The 20,631-nt window shown below is 45.9% G+C and overlaps 2 protein-coding genes across 2 annotated transcripts; one reads left to right on the top strand and one right to left on the bottom strand.

Annotated features, from left to right (window-relative positions):
• Positions 1-1,817: 1,817 nt before the first annotated feature.
• LOC124703905 (membrin-11-like) lies at positions 1,818-9,531 on the bottom strand. The gene is made up of 4 exons (XM_047236144.1): positions 9,242-9,531; positions 2,661-2,781; positions 2,439-2,588; positions 1,818-2,327 (listed from the first exon to the last, which is right to left on the bottom strand). Exons 1-4 carry the CDS (start codon positions 9,529-9,531, stop codon positions 2,166-2,168), a joined length of 723 nt encoding a protein of 240 aa, XP_047092100.1. The 3' UTR covers positions 1,818-2,165.
• A 415-nt stretch (positions 9,532-9,946) lies between these two features.
• Positions 9,947-14,497, top strand: LOC124700088 (co-chaperone protein p23-2-like). Its single transcript, XM_047232276.1, has 6 exons — positions 9,947-10,001; positions 12,258-12,438; positions 12,918-13,074; positions 13,466-13,503; positions 13,603-13,639; positions 14,165-14,497. Exons 1-6 carry the CDS (start codon positions 9,997-9,999, stop codon positions 14,197-14,199), a joined length of 453 nt encoding a protein of 150 aa, XP_047088232.1. The 5' UTR covers positions 9,947-9,996; the 3' UTR covers positions 14,200-14,497.
• The last annotated feature ends 6,134 nt before the right edge of the window (positions 14,498-20,631 follow it).

The following is a 20,631-nucleotide window of genomic DNA, read 5'->3' as shown; positions in this document are numbered from 1 at the left end:
TTGGTCGTGTCCATGCTTCTCCTGACGCTTCCCGACAGATTCCATCCTACCACCGAGCGCGGGCGAGCAATGTGTCTGGCGGCGCGCGTCGTGGGGATTATCGGCCTGGTTATCGGGACTTGCTTGGGCTCTGTTATCATTAATCTCAGTGAAGCATTGTTTGAGCGTATTCCCTCGACACAGAGAATCATAGATCTATTGATCTGAAATTGCGCGTGCGCCCAATGTGTTTGCCATGCCGTTGGGGATGCTTCCGTTCTTACAGACGCAGGTACACATAGAAAGATGCTCTTTTGTTGATGACCCTGCATGCAGACTATAGCCATGCCACTCAAAGTCTGTCTTCTGTGCTAACGATGCCATGTAACCTCGATTCCTATGCATGATTAGTTTTTTTAACCATGCGGAAGAAGTGCATGTAATTATATTAAGAAGAAGAAGCCTCTTGCAGGCGAGAGTACACGACCAAACTCACACCACAAAGGCACAAACACAACATAACACCAGCCCTAAGAAGTGACAGAGAGAAAAAACGGGAAAGGAAACGCCAAAAAATCTGAACAAGACCTCCTCAAAAGACCACGCCTACAAAACTGAAATGGACTGCTTTTAACTCCTACAAGGCAGGCAGCAACAGACGACCGCTACTACCAAATGCCTAGTCGCCTGCATCGTTCCTGATTTGATCAATGGTTAGCTTGGTTTGTTTGTAGTTTTTTTCTCTCCACGCTTTTTGTTTTGCCTTACCCTCCCCGGTTCTATTACATCCAAGTGGAGGACAAGAATCTGGAGCTCTTTAGTAATGCTCTTCCACAGCTGTGGCTTTAGTAAACTGGAATGACCATCAACATGCTTTGGCATGGTCTGCCTCTTCCTGTAGTGCAAATGATCTCCAACTTTTCAAGGCTTGCACAAAGATTGAGCTTGGAAACGGGTCCCGAGCCAAGTTCTGGAAGGATTTGTGGCTCGATGGTTACAAGTTGCATCATAAATTCCCTGAACTTTTCTTGCTTGCGAGAAGAAAGAACATGACCGTCCGCAATGCCCTTGTCAACGGGAGATGGTTGACCGGCCTCCAACGAATCAACTCTTGATTGACAGTTTTGTCTCTCTGTGGACCGTCTACGCCTGCTTTACCCCCATCAACTGGTACATCATGGTAGGTTCTTCTCTTGCAATGTGCCTTCACAAATTGGAGCTTAGTCGGTCACTGAATCTCCGAATCTGATGCACTCTTGTTATTGCCGGACAGGTACCGAATGCACTGGGAATCCTCTGGGCGTCCGCCCAGATTGTGGTGTATGCCATGGCCTCACTGAAACTGTGCTGCTTCAACCAGCCACAGTAGGCTGCCACTCTTCAGAGCATGACCCGTAGCCCTGGAAGCTCTGCTTGTTCCCCAATTTTCCATGTGTCGGCTTAATTATCTCCATACAGCTCGATCAGCTAGAGGATATCAGTGTTACGTTTGATAAATTATTGCTTCATCGGTCAATTGCCATCCCTAGATGTTATCAGTACTACTTATCATGCCAGCAACTGCCTGGGGTTTCTGCTGTTATGTGTCAAAAAACAATCTTTGCACTAGTATCTTTATGTTATCAAAGAACTATTTAACATGCCAGCAACTGCCTGGGGTTACTGCTGCTATGTGTTGAAAACAATCTTTGCACAATCTTTATGTTATCTGTACTATTTAACATGCCAGCATCTGCCTGGGGTTAGTGCTGTTATGTATCAAAAACAATCTTTGCACTAACTTTTATGATCAAAGTATCAACAAAAGCGCAAAGAAAAACTGGCTGAAAAACAGGACATGAGCAGTATTAACATACTCTTTGCATACATGACGTGCATGTCCACAAGAACGAATTTACAGCTGAAATGTACTGGTAACAGGCGACTGTACTATGCATAGAAGAGAATATATCTGACTAACAAAGGCTTAGCGCATTGCTGTAACTTGAAATTCCCTAGTTGTAAGATTTGTTTCATAATCTCTATACACACATGAATGAACCTCCTGTATGATCAGTCAGCTAGCAGAGCTGTGCGTACACAAAAAGGACCAAAGCTAGCAAACTTAAACTCAACCAGAACCCCTCCGCTCCTCAAAGCTATCACCCATCTCTCAGATAGAACAGTATGACTTACACGGCACAGCACTAATGCGTCAACCGCCAAAATGCAACCATCAACACGACAGTGAGAATCATGCCACCATATGCAATCTTCTTGTCGACTCGGTGCCGCCTTTCAATAAGCTTCAGAACCGAGTTTGATAGGCCAACAGTATTCAGGACATCTAAAGCCTTCCTTTGCGCACTCTGAAATTCAGTGGAGATGTAACTATTAGCAAGCACATTCTTTTACCAACAAAGGCAAAGAAGATTTAAGTGATCTTATGTACTGTTTAGCAGAAGTTGAACTATGTTTACCTTCAGACGATCCCTCTGGTCAGAGTACTTTTGAAGGATAGCCACTCCTGTTTCATAAGCTTCATCAAGCGCACGAGCGGAAGTACGAGCCGATTGCCTTGCCTGGGCCTCGTCATCAAATATTTGAAGGACATGCGAGGACTCACCATTCTACAACAATAAGTTTCAATTCATTAGCTGCACTAAAAAAACTGTATTTGCTCTGCTTCACAGACTACTTACAGCTCTCTCAAATAGTTCTGCCCTTTCCTTAGCTTCCAAAATCCGCTTCCTTTGCCGAAAAGAGTGCTTGTCAAGGGTTTCCTTCAATGAATCAACCTCTTCAGACAGCTGTTCCACTTTTCTGCCAGGATAACATCAGATAGTGTCATAAACTTGAAACACTGAACCTACAGAACTCCTATAGTCCTATTCAGCTCTTTCAACTGTACACACTGCCAAAATTACATATCCAACAGGATTAAATTTTCACAACCGCATGCATCCTCTAGAGGATTTATCTGCAACTGCAATGCATCAAATGTTATTTATGCAGCAGACATCTCAGTAACCCCAGTAGTACAACAGACATCTACTGTTGCTCTATAAGCCGCATATACCAATTTTATATAAAAGGTGAAACATGGCTCGGACTTCTGACCGTACATGATGAAATAGTTAAAAAGGGCAAAAGGTGTGCATATTCAGAAGGTAGGCAATGATGGGCACATATCTTTTTCGAGAAAACGCAATGACATTGCGTTTCTTTTCATTGCAAAGGAGAGATAAGTTTGTTACAAGGTCACGCCTCCATAGAGGGTGAAGAACACCCAGCTACTAACAGAAAACTAGTGTACATCCCAATCTACAGGTAAGACGGCGCGAAGGCCAAGGGCTCCAGCTCTGGCCCAAATTGCCGCCTCAGCCTTGATCTTGTCATTAACTCTCTGGATGGACGGCTGCTCTCCATCGAAGACGCACGAGTTTCGGTGCTTCCAAATCAGCCAAGGCACAAGCAGCGTGGCGGTTGCGAGGCCTTTCCGCATGGGCTTCGGCGTGTGCTGTCTCGCAGAGATCCACCATTCGTGGAGGGTAGGCTCGTTGTCAGGGGGTCGACAAGGGAGCCGCAGCCAGGACAGGGTATCGTACCAGACCTGCCTAGCGAAGGGGCAAGCCAAGGTGAGGTGACGCATGGACTCGGGCTCTTGGTCGCATAGCGAGGCACCGAGGATGGTGCTGCAGCCCACGCCGTCGTAGTCGCTCCGCTGTCCAGCACCGGTCCTTGTTAGCCAGCCCGGTGGAAAAATTTGACGCGCGGAGGTGCCCAAGTTTTCCACGGCAGCTTCCGGAGCCGGGCAGGCCCCGGACCCCCGAAAAGTGCTCCGGTAGCGGGATTTCGCCGTGTAGACACCGTTTGCGCTCCATCGCCGGACGAGCTGATCAGGGTTGGTCTGTGAGGACAGTCGCCTCCACCTGTGTCCAGAGCATAAGGTACTGGCCCAGCTCCTGGAGACCAAGCACGCCATGGATGTCGCGCGCCCAACTGTGGTCGGTCAGCCCATCTCTGATGGAGGTTGCCTTCCGACGTCTTTTAGGGATGCAAGCATAGAGCTCAGGGGCAATTTGGCTGACGGAGCGACCGGCAATCCATCTGTCTTCCCAGAATCTCCCAAGGCGTCCGTCGCCCGCGATCATATGCGTCGAGGCAAAGAACAGGCTCTGTTCCTGGCGCGAGAATTGCAGCTCAAGCCCTGTCCATGCTCTGTCTTGGTCCGTTCTGCTGTACCAAAGCCACCGCATCCGAAGCGCGAGCCCAGCCCTCTCCATATCCTGGACACCTAGGCCTCCAAGGGATAGAGGCCTGCACACCGCACGCCAGTTGACGTGGCAATGCCCACCGTTGGCCTCAGCGCGGCCGTCCCACAGGAAGCCTCTCTGGATCTTCTCGAGAAGCTTCAAGATGCACTTTGGCGGCTGCAGCACTAGGATTTGATGTAGAGGGATCGCTGCAAGCACAGACTTGACAAGGACGAGCCTCCCGAGCGGTCCATGAGTCTAGACTTCCAAGTGGGAAGCTTGGCTGCGGTTTTGTTGACCAGCGGCAGCATCCGTGCGCGGGTAGGGCGGCGGAGCGTGAGCGGTATGCCAAGGTAGGTCGGTGGCAGCTCGGCCAGGCTGGCATCCCGGGGTAGCCGTAATCACCGCGGCGTCGTCGGGCTCGCGGTTGAGCATAGTGGCGGAGCTTTTACCGTAGTTTACCGGGAGCCCGGAGGCTCGACCAAAGAGGTGCGGGATCGCCCTCACGGCGCCGGTATCTTCCCTAGTTGGATGGCAAAACATCACCACATCGTCGGCATATAGGGAAACCACCGGAATCCTCTTGGTCGGGTGCAGCGCTTGCAGGATTCCGGCGTCGACAGCTTGCATAATCAGCCGCCCAAGGGCGTCAACGGCCAGGACGAACAGGCTGCGGCGACGGGGGTCGCCTTGCCGCGGTCCCCGGCGATGCCATATTGGTGGCCCGGGGCATCCATTGACCAACACTCGCGTGCTCGCGAGAGGAAAGGAGTACCGCGAGCCGGTCCAAGAACTTGGCGCCGAACCCGTACCTCCGAAGGACGTCGAACAAGAAGGCCCGGGAGATGGTGTCGAACGCTTTGGCAAGATCGAGCTTCAACAGCACTCTCGGCGCCCACAGCTGGTGCAGCTGTCGCATGGACTGTCGGACAAGAACAAAATTGTCATGGAGACTACGTCCACCAATGAATGCGTTCTGGTTCTTGCTGACAAGGCGGTCGAGCTTTGGTGCTAAGCGCAGCGACAGCACTTTCGCTGCAACCTTGCCGATGAGGTGCACGAGGCTGATGGGGCGGTAGTCGCCAAGGGTCTCGGCATCCGGGCGTTTCGGCAGCAAGGTAAGCAGGGCCTGGTTGAGCTTATGGAAGCCCCTGCCCCGGAGCTCGTTCAGCTGCTGGAAGACAGCCAAAACATCGTGCTTGACCAGGGGCCAGCAGGCCTGGAGGAATTCAGCGGTGAATCCGTCAGGACCTGGCGCCTTACGTGCAGGAAGGCGCTTGACAGCAGCCCATATCTCGTCGTCCGTGAACGGCTCGTCAAGCTCAGCAAGGTCCGCGGCGGGGTCAATCAGATGCTCAAGGTTTAGGGTGCAGTCGCGATGGGCACATATCTTCTACATCTACCAAACAAGAACGTGTAAGTAACTCTGGATGGCACATGAACCTAACATTCCATATTGATCAGACATGTAGAATAACAAGAGCTTGAAAACTAAGCTAGTGTGATGACTGCCACAGAAAGATTAACATACGAAGCATATTCTAGCAACTAGTAGTTCAGTACTGCTGCTACCGTGAAATCTTCGAAGAAATTAGTAAAACAGCCATCTTGAAAGCAAGAAAATATTCCAATCTAATGTTAGAAACTCGTACAAGCTTAAGTAATGTAAAGCACTCGCTCTTAAATGCATTTCAAGGTCAAAAGGTACTATTTGGTCCAACATGAGGGTAAACTCAGGGTAAAAAATGCATGTTTCGGTGTGCAGCTATAGGTTTGCACTCCAAATGTGGATAGATAAATCAAATATTCAAGAGCTCTTAATGAGATAGAAGCAACGGATTTTATTCTCCGGAATTCGTAATTCATATATGAGGGTGTGTTCGAGGTCAGGCAATGGCATCGCTAATGCACCTATAATTCGCCAATGCAAGATTGCTGTAAAGTATTTAAAATTAAATACAAAAATAAAATTCTGCCTGGTATATATAGCAAGTGCCTGATAGGTTCAATGAGAGTGCTTATTGCTGCTTGTTATTGGCGCCTTACCCTATCAACCATCTAGAAAGGCACAATCAAAACTGCCAGTGATTGTTTTTGCAACAAGAACTTTTCCTGTGAACATAATGTCTTTGGGTTTCCATGCCAGGCAGATTCAGCGGCGCAGAGAAGCTAAGGCACCCCTAAAACCTTGAGATTTTCCTTGTTACCAAACATATGACTAGAATAAGCCAAAGGAAGATATGGCATAGCAAGATAACCGATAGTGGAGAAGTTATATATGTTCGATGGCCATACTGAGCAACCTAGCTTCCATCTCCTCAAAAGCGTAATAAGTCTACCAAGTGGGGCACATTGAACAGCCTAATAAATTCCAGTTACTGAAAAGCATAATGGAAGCCTAACAAGTAAAACTCTACAAGCTACGGCCAGCACTAACGCAAATGCATAAAGGCAAGCAAACTTACATCAGTTCTAAGAAACAAGAAGGAAAATACAGAGTACAAATTACATCTGTTTCATGCTCAACAGCTGAAGCAACCGAATTAGTAAATATCTGATCCTCACAACCATGCATCAACGCGGCCAAGCTGCCCACCTGGAAGTCTAGGCTCATGGACCGCTCTGGGAGGCTCGTCCTCGTCAAGTCTGTTCTCGCAGCGATCCCCCTACACCAGATCCTAGTGCTGCAGCCGCCAAAGTGCGTCCTAAAGCTCCTCGAGAAGATTCAGAGAGGCTTCCTTTGGGACGGCCGCGCCGAGGCCAACGGCGGGCATTGCCACGTCAACTGGCGTGCGGTGTGCAGGCCGCTATCCCTTGGAGGCCTTGGGGTTCCAGACCTGGAGAGGGCTGGGCTAGCGCTGCGGATGCGGTGGCTTTGGTACAGCAGAACGGACCAGGACAGAGCATGGACAGGGCTAGAGTTGCAATTTTCGCGCCAGGAACAGAGCCTGTTCTTTGCCTCGACGCATATGATCGCTGGCGATGGACGCCTTGGCAGATTTTGGGAAGACAGATGGATTGACGGTCGCTCTGTCAGCCAAATTGCCCCTGAACTCTACGCTTGTATCCCTAAAAGGCGTCGGAAGGCAACCTCCATCAGAGATGGACTGATCGACCACAGATGGGCGCGCGACATCCACGGCGTACTTGGTCTCCAGGAGCTGGGCCAGTACCTTATGCTCTAGACACAGGTGGAGGCGACTGTCCTCACAGACCATCCTGACCAGCTCGTCTGGCGATGGAGCGCAAACGGTGTCTACACGGCGAAGTCCTGCTACCGGAGCACTTTCCAGGGTTCCAGGGTCTGCCCAGCCTGGAAGCTGCTGTGGAAAACATGGGCGCCTCCGCGCGTCAAATTCTTCCACTGGCTAGCTAACAAGGACCGGTGCTGGACAGCGGAGCGACTACGTCGGCGAGGGCTGCAGCACCATCCTCGGTGCATGTTGTGCGACCAAGAGCCCGAGTCCATGCACCACCTCACCTTGGCTTGCCCCTTCTCTAGGCAGGTTTGGTACGACACTCTGTCCTGGCTACGGCTCCCTTGTCGACCACCTGACAACGAGCCTACCCTCCACGATTGGTGGACCACTGCGAGACAGCACACGCCGAAGCCCATGCGAAAAGGCCTTGCAACCGCCACGTTGCTCGTGCCCTGGTTGATTTGGAAGCACCGAAACTCCTGTGTCTTCGATGGCGAGCAACCGTCCACCCAGAGCGTGTACGACAAGATCAAGACAGAGGCGGCGCTTTGGGCCAGGGCTGGAGCTCTTGGCCTTCGCGCCGTCTTACCTGTAGACTGGGATGTACACTAGTTTTTTTGTTATAAGCTGGATGTTCTTCACCCTCCTTGGAGGGTGACCTTGTAACAAACTGTTCTCCTTCTTTGCAATGAAAAGAAACGCAATGTCATTGCGTTTTCTCGAAAAAAAAAAGGACCACGATCAACAAACAATTGGAAGCCTAACAAGTAGCACTCTACAACAGTACAACCTATGGCCAACATCGCACAAATGCATAATGGCAGGCAAAGTAACATCAGTTCTAAGAGCACATTACATCTTTTCCTAAACATTAACACTACATTTCATGCTCAAGCAAATCAAATAATCAAGAGCTGCTAAGGATTTTATTCTCCAGAATTAGTAATTCATATATAAGGGTGTGTGGCAATGGCATCCCTAATGCACCTATAATTCGCCAATGCAAGATTGCTGTAAAGTATTTAAAATTAAATACAAAACAAAATTCTGCCTGGTACATATAGAAAGTGCCTGATAGGTTCAATGAGAGTGCTTATTGCTGCTTGTTATTGGTGCCTTGCCCTATCAACCATCTAGAAAGGCACAATCTAAACTGCCAGTGATTTGTTTTTGCAATGAGAACTTTTCCTGTGAATATAAAGTCTTTGAGTCTCCATGCCAGCCTAACAAGTAAAACTCTGCAAGCTACAGCCAGCACTTGCGCAAATGCATAAAGGCAAGCAAAGTTATAGGTGAAGATATGGCACGACAAGATAAATGATAACGCGAAACTGAATAGCTTGGATGGGCACATTGAACAACCTAACTTAGGTCTCCTCAAAAGCACAATGGAAGCCTACGAAGCAGGGGCGCACTGAACCTAACTTCCAGTTCCAGAAAAGCATAATGGAAGCCTAACAAGCAGCACTGTACAACCTATAGCCACCACACACACAAGTGCATAAGGGCAGGCAGAGTTACATCAGGTTCTGAGAGTAGAATTGCATCTGCTCCTCACCAAGTCAGCATTAACACTGCATTTCCTGCTACCGAGCGGCAGGTTCGGTGAGCTGATTTTTAAGCGAAAACACTACGTTTCATGCTCAAGCAACCGAATTAGCAAATACATGCACAATTACGACAGAATGCGTACGCTTAAGCCGTGCTCTGCGGCGGGGGAAGAACAAGGACACTTGAAGATCTTCTCGCCTCACCGCCAATTCACGCCCCAGAGAAGAAAAAAAGCATAGAACCGAGCGGGCTAGTAAACGGAGGTGGGAGGCTCACCTCTTCCAGAGGTCCCGCTGGCCCTTGGCGGGGATGGAGCGCCAGAGGCGGTCCATCTGCGCGCAGAGGCCCTGGATCTGCGCCACCACCCGCCGCACCTCCTCGGCCGCCGCCGGGTCCCCCGCGCCGCCGCCCCCGACGAGCGGCGCCGAGGAGGAGTAGGAGGAGGAGGTGGGCGCCGAGGCGAGGCGCTCGACCCGGGCCACGCCGTCGCGGGCCGACAGCAGCAGCCGCCGCGCGCTCTGGTACATCTCCGACAGCGACGCTCCGCCGCCGCCGGCGAAATCCATCGCCGAGATCGATGATCTGTTCCCTTGTTTCCGTGTGATGATTCGAGAGAGGCAAGTAGCACGACGATGGCGACGAGTAGAGGGACCGGGAGGTGGGCCCAAGGTGGCGGTATGACGTGGATGTAAGGCGGGACAGCCGTTCGATCGGAATCGGACGGCTGGATTGGCTGTCTCGGCGCCGCGTGGGCCGTTAGGCCACCTGCCTTCCACTCGAAGGATCGAGGAGGGGCAAAGGCGCGAGTTAGTACGAAGTGGCGGGGGTAGTTCGGTACATTCGACCCCCCGAAATAAAGCTGCAGCAGCGGGCGAAGCGGAAACAGTAGTGCTGTGTGTGTCCGGCCGCCGCTCTCCTCATCGTCCTCCCCCCGCTGCTGCGCCCACCTGCCGCCGCTGCGCCCCCGCCGCCCTCCACAAACCCTACCCCTCCTCCGCGCGGTCCGCCCTCCGCCGCCGCGCCATTTCGCCATGAGGTACCCCCCTCTCCCCGAATCACGACTTGGGGTTTGCGTTCGGTGTAATTTCTGCCCAATGCGAGGCGGTTTCGTTGGCTCCGGCAACATTTTTTCTTTTGCCCTAAGTCGGGACGGATACTTTGGCGGCGGCGATGGATTTCGGGTTTAAGTTGCAAGAAATAGATGGGTTACTCTGATACTTTGAGTTGCGAACGATAGGGCGTAAAGCTACTCTGGGTTTGGTTGATCCTACAACTAGATCGATCGGGTATTGAAGTGGATATGCAGGACCGGACGGTGTTTTGGGGTCCCTTCGGTAGCCGTTGTTTGCGCAATCATATTCTGCATTGGACGTGAAAGTAATCGCTCTGCCGTAATCGATTCATAACTGTTCAAAAAGGATCTGCATTTCCTTGCTAGATTACCCAATTATACGTACACATTAGTGTTTGTTATGATGTTTACCTGTTTCAATAGGAAAATTGTACCGGCTGTTTCATTGATGAATGATGTTTGCCATCTGTTGCTGTATCTGTTTCATTGATGAATGATGTTTGCCATCTGTTGCTGTATACTCTTACATTGAAATAGTTGCTGAATTGGATGTAGCATGTGGACTACTGTTGAACATGCTTGGCCACAGGGGTGCATTGCATGCTTGTAGGTTGTGAATCTGGCATTTTGTACTAAAACTCTGTAGGTGACTAGGTGCACATTATTTCTAGGGGTGCATTGTATTATGCATTACACGTGGAAGTACTTGCGCTGGAAATATGAGTTTTTGACTGTTCAAATAGGTTCTGCATTTTCTTCCTAGATTGCCAACATACACATTTAGGGTTTCTTACTCTGTTTTGTTGCTGTTTTTAATAGAAAAATAATATGCGGTGTAGGATATGAATGTGGTTATTGTTAAGTAGGATCTGCATTTTCTTGCTAGATTACCCAATATACACAATCAGTATATCTTTACTGTGGTTATGCTGTTTAGTTGTTTCAATATAAAAATATTTGGGCTATTTCATTGAAGAATGATGTCTGTCATCTATTGCTGTACACTGTTACATTGAACTAGTTGCTGAATTTAGTGTAGCATGTGGACGTTTGTTGAACATGCCGCAGGGGCACATTGCATGCTAGTAGGTTGTGAATCTGGTTATTGTGAAGTAGTATGATTACCCTGTGTTTATAGCTCCACAAATGCTCTCATAGGTGGTGATGTTCAGACTAGGATGTACAATTACATTGCATAGCATACCTCAATGATTTGACATTAGCACGATTGGGGTCCTACTTGTAAGTTGATTTGAATTTTTATCTATATTGTTCTTACACTGGTACTCTTTGTTGCTACAGTCAATCTGTTCTAATGTAACTTGATTACCCGTGAGACTTAGAAATGCTCAACCAAATTACCTTATTATAATAGATCACACTGATATACGAGGGAAGAAGATAGATTATACATTTTGGGGGAATTTTCTATTCTATTAAACTATGTAAGTGACTAGGTGCACATTCTTTTTTTGGGTGCATTATATTCAGCATTGAACTTGGAAGTTCTTGTGCTACAGAAATAGGGTTCTTGACTGTTCAAGTAGGATCTGTATTTTCTTCCTAGATTGGCAATATACACATCTAGTATTTCTCGTACTGTGGTCTATGATAAGACTTGATCTATGAGATGAGTCTGGTTATTGTTTAGTATAATTTCCTTGCTGTGCCTATAGGGGATGTGCATTGCATCACATAGTATGGGTCTGTTTGGATGAAAGCCCCAGGCTGCCAAACCAAAAAATTGGCGTTGACCAAGTTGCTGATCATGGTTTGGATGGAATCCAATTATTTGGCGTATCCACGCTGGCTTCTCCTCTGTAGTACAATTTTACGCCCGCAGTTGGTCAAATCGTGGGCGACGGAAAGCTTCGCCAAAATTTTGGCTGGCCCGTGTCTTGGCGGGGCAACTCTAGGCAAAAACCAAACAAACCCTATATTTTTACAATGGTTAGAATGTACAACTGTTTGAGTCTTACCTGTTATTATGAGTTAAATTTTCAATAACACTGATACACTTCGTTGCTAGACTTGAAAATCTTCATCCAAATAACCTTTAAAGAACGTATTATAACTGTGATATGAGGCAAGAACATAGTGCTTTCCCTGTCATACTAATTTTTGGCATTTTTTATTTCATACTGTAACTCTGTAAGTCACTAGAGCACATTATTTTTTGGGTGCTATGGAAAAACATGACACCTTCTTTATGGCATGTAGTCGTCAACCTGAGGTGCTATGGGCTCAACGCTCAGAAAAGGTTTACTTGACTATCTCAGTGCCAGATGCAGAAGATGTTGTGTTGAAGATTGAACCTCAGGGAATCCTTAGCTTCTCAGCCATTGCCCATGGGGAATCTTTTAGCTTAACTTTGGAGCTATTTGATTCTGTACTGCCAGAGGTAAGTATCTATGGGCTTCAGTTCTACATTGTAATACAGGGTTGGTTTCAGTTGATAGTACCTTCTACGTATTCATTTTCTACTTCTGGGTCCTTGCTTCGAGAAATGTTAAAAAGCTACCAAATGGTTATACATAATGCTTGGAATACTGACACGTGTCTTTGGTAACAGAGCCATATTAGTTGTAGGGAACTTGAATCCACATAAATATCTCATTCACTGAATATTGTATATGCATGCCATACTATGTTTGAAGGCACTCATTGATGCATATGATGTGAAGTGTAAACTTTGATATCAGTGAGTAGTGACAAATGGAAGAGATTAAAAGGAATCTAAAAGAAATAATTATTTGAAGTGGTTCTTTATATTTGAGCTACTAGTTGCTTGATAATTTACTGTTCAATCTTGATGACGACTATCATCACTTTATTCTCTGAACTGCTAGTGTACTAACCATCATTATGATTGGTCTGTAGGGAAGTAAAACAAAGAAAAAGGTGGGCTCGCGAAACATAATCTGTACTATACAGAAAGATAAGAAATGTTGGTGGAAGCGCTTGCTAAAGTCAGAGGAAAAGCATCCATACATCAAAGTTGACTGGAACAAATGGCATGATGAGGATGAAGAGTCTGGTATGTGCTAATGATAATATGATATACATGAACAATATGGACATTTTCTTGTACCAATTTGTGGGTTTCATTATAGAAAATTGATTGGAAAAGAAAGGTAGATCTAATTTAGTGAATTATATTTAGTTGTTGTTGCAATATGTAGTTATTAAGCTTTACTCAGAATCAGGATTCATTGCATTTGTCATATGGGTGGAACATATGAAAGCAATTTGATGAGATGCTAAATACTTTATGCTCTTTTCTAATATTTTTAATGTTAAATACTAAGGCTATTCAATCTGTGATCTCTTCATTTAGCTGCTAAGAAGCTCTAATTTCTTCACTTTCATCTGCATTTTAATTCGTGATACATTTTGCTACGATCAGTCTAACAAAGAATTCCTTGCAGAGGCTTCAGTAGGTTCGGACAATGACTATGATGATGGGGTATGAACTATGATCAAGCCTCTGTGTTGTCTCATGTTTTTATTGGTTTATATTTAATCCTTAGTGTGGAGGTTATTTATTGTTTTTATACTGTTGCAGGAAAATGAGGAAAGCGATGGTGATGATGGACTGCTATGTAAGTGCCCATCTTGTACTTGAATACACATAGGCCTGTATGTATTGTTCTGCTTGTAATAATCAAATTTGAATCTGATTGATTTACCAATATGTACACAACTTTCCGCAAGCAGGCCTATATGCTTTTGAGTGTGAGCTATGAATTTATGAATAATCACTCTAGGATTTTGCTAGATTACCAATCCTTCTCTCCATTTTTATCACTCCCTCCATCCAGAAAAGATGCCTCAGTTTTGTCTAGATTTGCATGTATGTGCACACTAAACAAGTCTAGATAATGCAAATATAGACAAAGTTAAGACAGGATGAGGGAGTTAAGTTTTATCTTCTTCTGCACAGTAGTAGGAACTGTTGATCATTCCGTGCCTGCATGCACTTTATGTTTCTGTTGACAGGCTAATTTAATTCGCATGAACTAAGCAGTAGTTCTAACATTCCCTTAGCAAGTAGTCACCTGGCTAGTCTTAAAAAGTCGCAAGCAGTATATTTGTGCTCATTCTAAATCATCTTTATTCGTTTGCAGATCTCCCTGACCTGGAAAAGCTGAGAGGGAAATGAGTAGACAGCTTGGATGAAGGAAGTAGGTTCTGCTGTAGCAAGTGACTGTTGACGCTATAAACTAGGTCTGTTAGGTGGTAATACCGGCTAAACATCTGATGGTACAAGACTTATGCCATGGACCGGCCTTGCTTGCCATGTCTTTTATCTACCGAGTACTCTTTGGTCGTTGCTGAACTAGGGTTCTGAATGTAGCTCTGAGGTGTGCTTTGTTATCGACTTAGTTGTTATCGTTTTGGTGTCCTTAGCGTGTTGTGGTTTCTCTTGACAGGCTATATTGATGCAAGTTCCACGGAAAGTGCCTTTGGCACATGAGCACTAGTGCTTCCAGTTTTTGAAAAATAATTCAAAAGCATATTTTTGGACTCAAAAAATCTGAAATTAAATATATGCATACATATACTCATTTCGAAAACACATACCCATTTCTAAGGTGCAGTAGGAAAGTCGGGGAAAATATATTGTATTTTGAGCTATAAGAAAAGATAAATGTCTGACAAAAATATGAGTTTTCAAACCTATAATGCAGCCACAAATTCGTTTTTTTTTTCTGTAGCTCAAAATACAACGTATTTTCTACCAAATTTCTGCACAAGTACTCAGGACATGTATATATATTAAATTCTATAATTTTTTAGACATATAAACACAATTTTCAAATATTTAAATCCGCTCTCCGAGTTCCCATTCTAGAATCAGATTTATGGGTACTCCCTGTGCTATATGGTTGTCAGTGTGACAGCCTTTTCATGTTGAGGTTAGATGTTACGAAGTGGCTAAATAGAAACATGATGTTTTCAGATTGAGGATCACGAGGTTGAAGAAGTTCAGGTTGATCTGACTGAGTACCGGTGTTGCTTGCACCAGAGATTTATGCAGATCTGATAAAACGAACTGTGCAAACGCGTAGGAAGCAAACGCTCTTCACAACGTGTGTGTGGTTGCGATGATGCTTTGTTTTGTCTGTGCTGCCTTTTGCTGGAGTAAAAGTACTAGCTAGTACTCCACTCCGAGCAAGCCGAGCTAGACTTTGATGCTTTGCGGTCGACCAGTACTATCATCGTGCACGCATGTCGACATGGAATCCGATTCTGTTCGCCAATAATTGTTGCCAATACATGAGGAATATATGAAAAAAAAAGGAATGGGAACGACAGCAAGAAAAAGGGAGGGAATATGGAAGATAAGTGGAGCACAATTTGCATTGGAGCGAACGGCAACGACAATTTCATGAGACCCGTATCTGCAAAATAACCGCCGGTTTGTGGTTTTGGACGAAAAAAGAGACCCAACCCAACACCGTATAATCGCGTGAACTGTAAAAAAGAAAAGTTACAGTGCACGGTACACTCAGCCTCCCAACCCGTAGATACGTAGATTGCGAGGGCAAACAAGACGTGAAATGTATCCCTGACCATTGCCGTTGGCGGGAGGGAACCCGTCACTGGATGCATCCTGGAGTCGCCAGAATCCCCTATAAATCTGACGAAATCGGGCTGAGCAGGCTACGCGTGGCCAATGGCGACGGGCGCATGGCCAGACAGGGGTGGCCGACGACGGGACGGCCAACGGCAGGCACGCGGGAGAGAAATATTTTTTACCACGCATATTTATAGTAACAAATACTACCTGTTGATGAGACATCACCCGACTTCCACTATTACAAAAATAAAGTATGAAAGAAACCAACAAATCTTCACGGTCTTCGATCTCTTTCTTCTTCCATGACACAATCTTGTACTTTTCTGGAGGCAGCCGAAGATAGAAACCAAACCACAAACCTAAAAATATCAACGAAGATTTTACATAATTTTTATTTGAACTACAATGCCAAGGCTACGTGGACGCGCCACACAACCATTGAAATAGTCAATCACCAACATCAACACCAGTATGCAGGAAAAGGCAACCAAACAACTTGGTCAACATCGTCGGAACCGAGTGTACGGATCACCATTGTCGGGCACGTAGGAGTCAAAATAAATATTGCAAGGACAAACATTCTCGCGACAACCATAAGAAAAGATCTTAGATCGATCCGGCGATGCCATTATTGATGTCGGGAGGAAGATCTCGTCGTTGAAAATTGAGCGGAAGAACAATTATTGTAGAAGATGCCATCTTCACTGATTTGGACACGGGAGATGAAGATGGATAGGGAAAAAAAGCTGAGAGGTGGATCTGTTTTAGTTTGTTCTTTTGTGGGACTTGATTTGCACGGCGCAATTTAAGAATGCATATCGCCGTGGCTGGTGGTCAGCCGCAGGATGATCCTTACATTTAATTTTAGCCGCGGCGACCCTGTCCCGAGAGGCCATTTCTGGGCGGTGCTGGAGGTGTTCACGAGCTGAGTCAGCTCAGCTGCGCCCATCTCAAATTAAACGGCGAGTTTGCTACGCCCCACCTGGCAGGCAAGCTGGCCCAACAGAGAGCGAGCAGAGGGGACGGTGACGCCGACAGGATTACGTGGCGCTCACACGTGACGGGGCGTGGCCTACTGGCCGGCCGTGATGTTAGCCACGCCACGCTGATTGGCTGCCGACAACGCCGTCCAAGTTCACGCGGCGCGCATGGCAGGACGGACGGTGGCCTGCTGCCGCCCTCCTCCCAACCACGTCTCGCGCGCTCGCATCGTCACATCGAACCAAGATTGATACTGCTACTAGTACTTGACCTGAGGATAACGCTAGGCTTACCCCGTATGCTACACCCACGAGCAAGCAAAAAAAAAAAAAAGCCAAAACACACGCCCATCTAAAATTGATTGATCCATCCATTAGAAGGAAAACTCAAGCATCCGTAAAATTACTCTATCCGCCCAAGAGAGATTGTTACAAGTGTTTTTTTTTGTTTATTTGGAGGAGGGGTGGCATTTTCTTTCTTTCCTAAGTGAAGGATGTTTTATTTACAAAACAGATCTCTTGCCTTTGCTCGTGTATTTTATATTTGATTATATTTGACATATACATTATTATTAAGAATAGACTGTTGGAGAAGACCTTAAGGGCTAACACACAATGAAAGAACTTTCTTTTCTTTACCTAGATGAAGCAGCGCGCACATGAGAAATAAGTTCGCTCTCCAGCTTTCGGGAATACAGATTACTTTCTCTTTACGCGACACAATCACCACGTGGTATTCCGCTCTAACTATTGTAACTGCAACCCACCACACTTACAATTGGCTCCCAGGTATCTCGCAACAAATCAAAGTCGGCACCAGCGCTAGATCAAGATACCCAGTTTAGCCTCTCTATCATGCATGGGAAATTAGTTGCCTGGAGTCCTTTTCCTCTTCATGGCTCAACTGTGCACAAATCCTCCAAATATTCGTGGTAGCTGACTTGGAAGCAACTTTACTATCCCACATGCCTCTCGTCTAACTAAACACTGAGCTTACGTGCATCTTATGTTCACTGCCATCTGAGTGAAGTGTTAGTTCCCGAGACCTCGCATTTCTAGCTGGTATAATGCATTGAACATTGTATGGGGAGATGACGGAGAAAAATATATCATATCCTTGAGAGCTAGCCAAGTGTGTAGTTGAAGCGAATCAAGTAAGTGCGTATGCTGTTATATATCCATGAGAGTAGATGCTTTGTGTGTGTGTGTGTGTGCGCGCGCGTGCGTGTGCGTGTGCGTACTATCGAATTAAATGTGGTGGGTGAAATTTTGGGGTGATATATAAGAAATCTACACATCACATGAGAGTTATTAGAAGGTGAAATCAAATTTAAAATTTAAAAAATATAGCTACCGTTGGCACATGGTTGCATATTTGCATATGATTTGAAGCCTTCATTGTCTAAAAGATGTATGTAACCATAGGTAGAAATGGAAAATACGATAAAATTATTTTCATTTCATTAACCATGAAAGATGCTTTATACTATATCCGAGTTGTAGAAATTGGACGTACTTATCTATGAACTTGGTCAAACATAAAGAAGATGTTCTAAGGGAAAATCTAGAAATTAAATTAATTTGGAATAAAATAAGTACGCGAAATCATCACAATATCTTTGTTATTTCAAAATATTTTTTAGCTCAGCAAGTATGTGTGATTCACAATATGTTTTTACTGTTGGTTTTATGTATGTAAGGACTTCAAAATAAGATCTCACTTGGTTCAGCAAAAAAAAATATGCTCAAACGTTACCAAACCTTAATTAATATGCGAGATATCAAAATATTCACATATTTACAAAGTACTCCCTCCGAACTATTTTATAGGAAGTTTTGGTAAGCCAAATATGTCAGATATGGGACTGATATTACTTGAACTCATTTTTCCTGAGGTCGGATCTGTGGTTTTGTTTCACAAGTTTATATCATAATAATGTGATGTTGATTTTCCTTAGATATGGCACATATGGTTATATTTATTTGGAGGAAAGATTGAATATTTTGTTTCCTTGGTGAACGGATGCAAAATATCTAGTATTTTTCTACACATAAGACGTCTTGCCTTTGATCATGTATTTTACATTAAATTCTATTTGGGACATATACATGATTATATTGATCATACAGCACTGGAGAAGATCGTAAGACTAACAGTGGGTGAAATAATTTCCATAATTTTTTACCGTGATGAGGTAGATCGCACATGAAAAGTAAGCCTTGTCTCCAACTTTTTAGAAATAAAAAAAGTATTCTTCATGGTAGGCAATGATCACATGGTATTCCCATCTAGTTGCTGAATACACAACCCAACACATTACTACTACAATTAATCCTGTTGGTGACCCAGCCTAATGAGAGCACTACCGGGCAGCGCGATGTGGTTCGTTGGATCATGGCAGAAAGCTTTCCTAGCCGTTTATTTTGGGTTGATCAGATGCCTTTTGTTTACCTTTTGTTACTTCCGTCCTTTGGCTGCCAGAGGGGCCGGCCTGCCAACTTGACCGGTTGGGCCGATTAAAAGGTGAAGTGTAGTTTCCAACCCGGTGAAAATTGCCTTGATGTCCCTCTCCCTTATCCTTGCACGCCTAATCCATGATTTCTCCCTGCCAGCGCCGCCTCCCCTCCCCGATGGCCTGCTGCCGGTGCTGCTCGATCTCACCTCTTCCTCTCCTATTCGATCTCTGCGACGGCCAGGGCTCCTGCGATGAGGGATGAGGGCGGCGAGGTCCACGAGATTTGGATGGGGACGGCGATCTCGTCCCCTAAGACTGCGCGCCGCGCCGGACGCCACGGAGGCCAGGAAGAGGGAGCTCATGATCACGCACCTCAAGACCATCATGCTCACCATCCAGTAGCACGACTTCCGCCTCCCCGCGATGCTGCGGCTCGAGGCCTGTGCGCTGCTCTGGACACTCCGCGTGTTGCATGTTGTGCTGAAGCGCTGGCCATCTACACCGGCGACGCTGTACGCGGCGAGGCAAGCATCCGGCTGGACGCGGTGCTGCACGCAGCGAGAGTCCAAGGCGCTGCTGCTCGGCTCTGTTCCAAAGGGCACGCGACCTTTTTTTCGAAAGGGGGAACAAGTCCCAGCCTCTGCATCAAAGTGATGCATACGGCCTTTATTTCATTATTGAAAAATATACCACGGACCCTACAACCAAGAGTGCTTATTACAAATCATGGATCACACAAAGTCTCAATGTGGATCAGCCAACTAAAGAGAGATGACATGGCTAAGCTTATTGGAGATATCAGCAAGTGAGTCGGCGATCAAGCTGCCAGCCGCACCGGCTGAATAAATCCCGAGCGACCGTCTCCAAACGGTTGCACCCAAAATCCATGTCCTGGCGCTGCGCCACCGGCTGGAGACATAACCACGAACGGGTCCAGTGGGTAGCAAGAGGAATAACCTGCAAAAATGAAACATTCTTTCTTTTGTTAAAAGTAAGATCATTTCTCACATGCCACATGGCCCATAAAAGAGCAGATATGCCAACTCTCAGCTGACTCTTCACTCTCTTGTCAACACCTTGCAACCAATTCCCAAAAAGATTGGTGATATTTTTAGGGGCCGAAACACCAAAGGCCATATGCACAATACGCCAAATAACTTTTGCAAAAGGACATTGGAAGAAAAGATGCTGAATTGTTTCATCTTGATCACAAAAACAACACGTCTTAGGTCCCTGCCAATTCCTTCCAGCGAGGTTATCCTTTGTTAGAATGACTTTTCTAGGAAGAAACCACATAAAAATCCTAATTTTCAGTGGCACTTTAATTTTCCAAATATATTTGCGAAGGTACCTCATGTGGCCATTTATATAATCAAGATACATGGACTTAACAGTAAACTCCTTTGATGATGTTAAGTTCCAAACAAAATTATCTTTAGTGTCCGTTAAATTTACTTCAATTAACCGACCCACTAAATGCATCCATCTTGTCCATTTATACTCATCAAGATTTCTCCTAAATGCTATATTCAGGTGAGAACCTTGCAGCACATTAGCAACTAGCACATCTTTAT

Source organism: Lolium rigidum, chromosome 3 (genome assembly GCF_022539505.1).
Source record: "Lolium rigidum isolate FL_2022 chromosome 3, APGP_CSIRO_Lrig_0.1, whole genome shotgun sequence".
Taxonomy (NCBI): domain Eukaryota; kingdom Viridiplantae; phylum Streptophyta; class Magnoliopsida; order Poales; family Poaceae; genus Lolium; species Lolium rigidum.
Note: the sequence above shows the minus strand (reverse complement) of the source record. Positions and strands in the feature narration are given on the sequence as shown.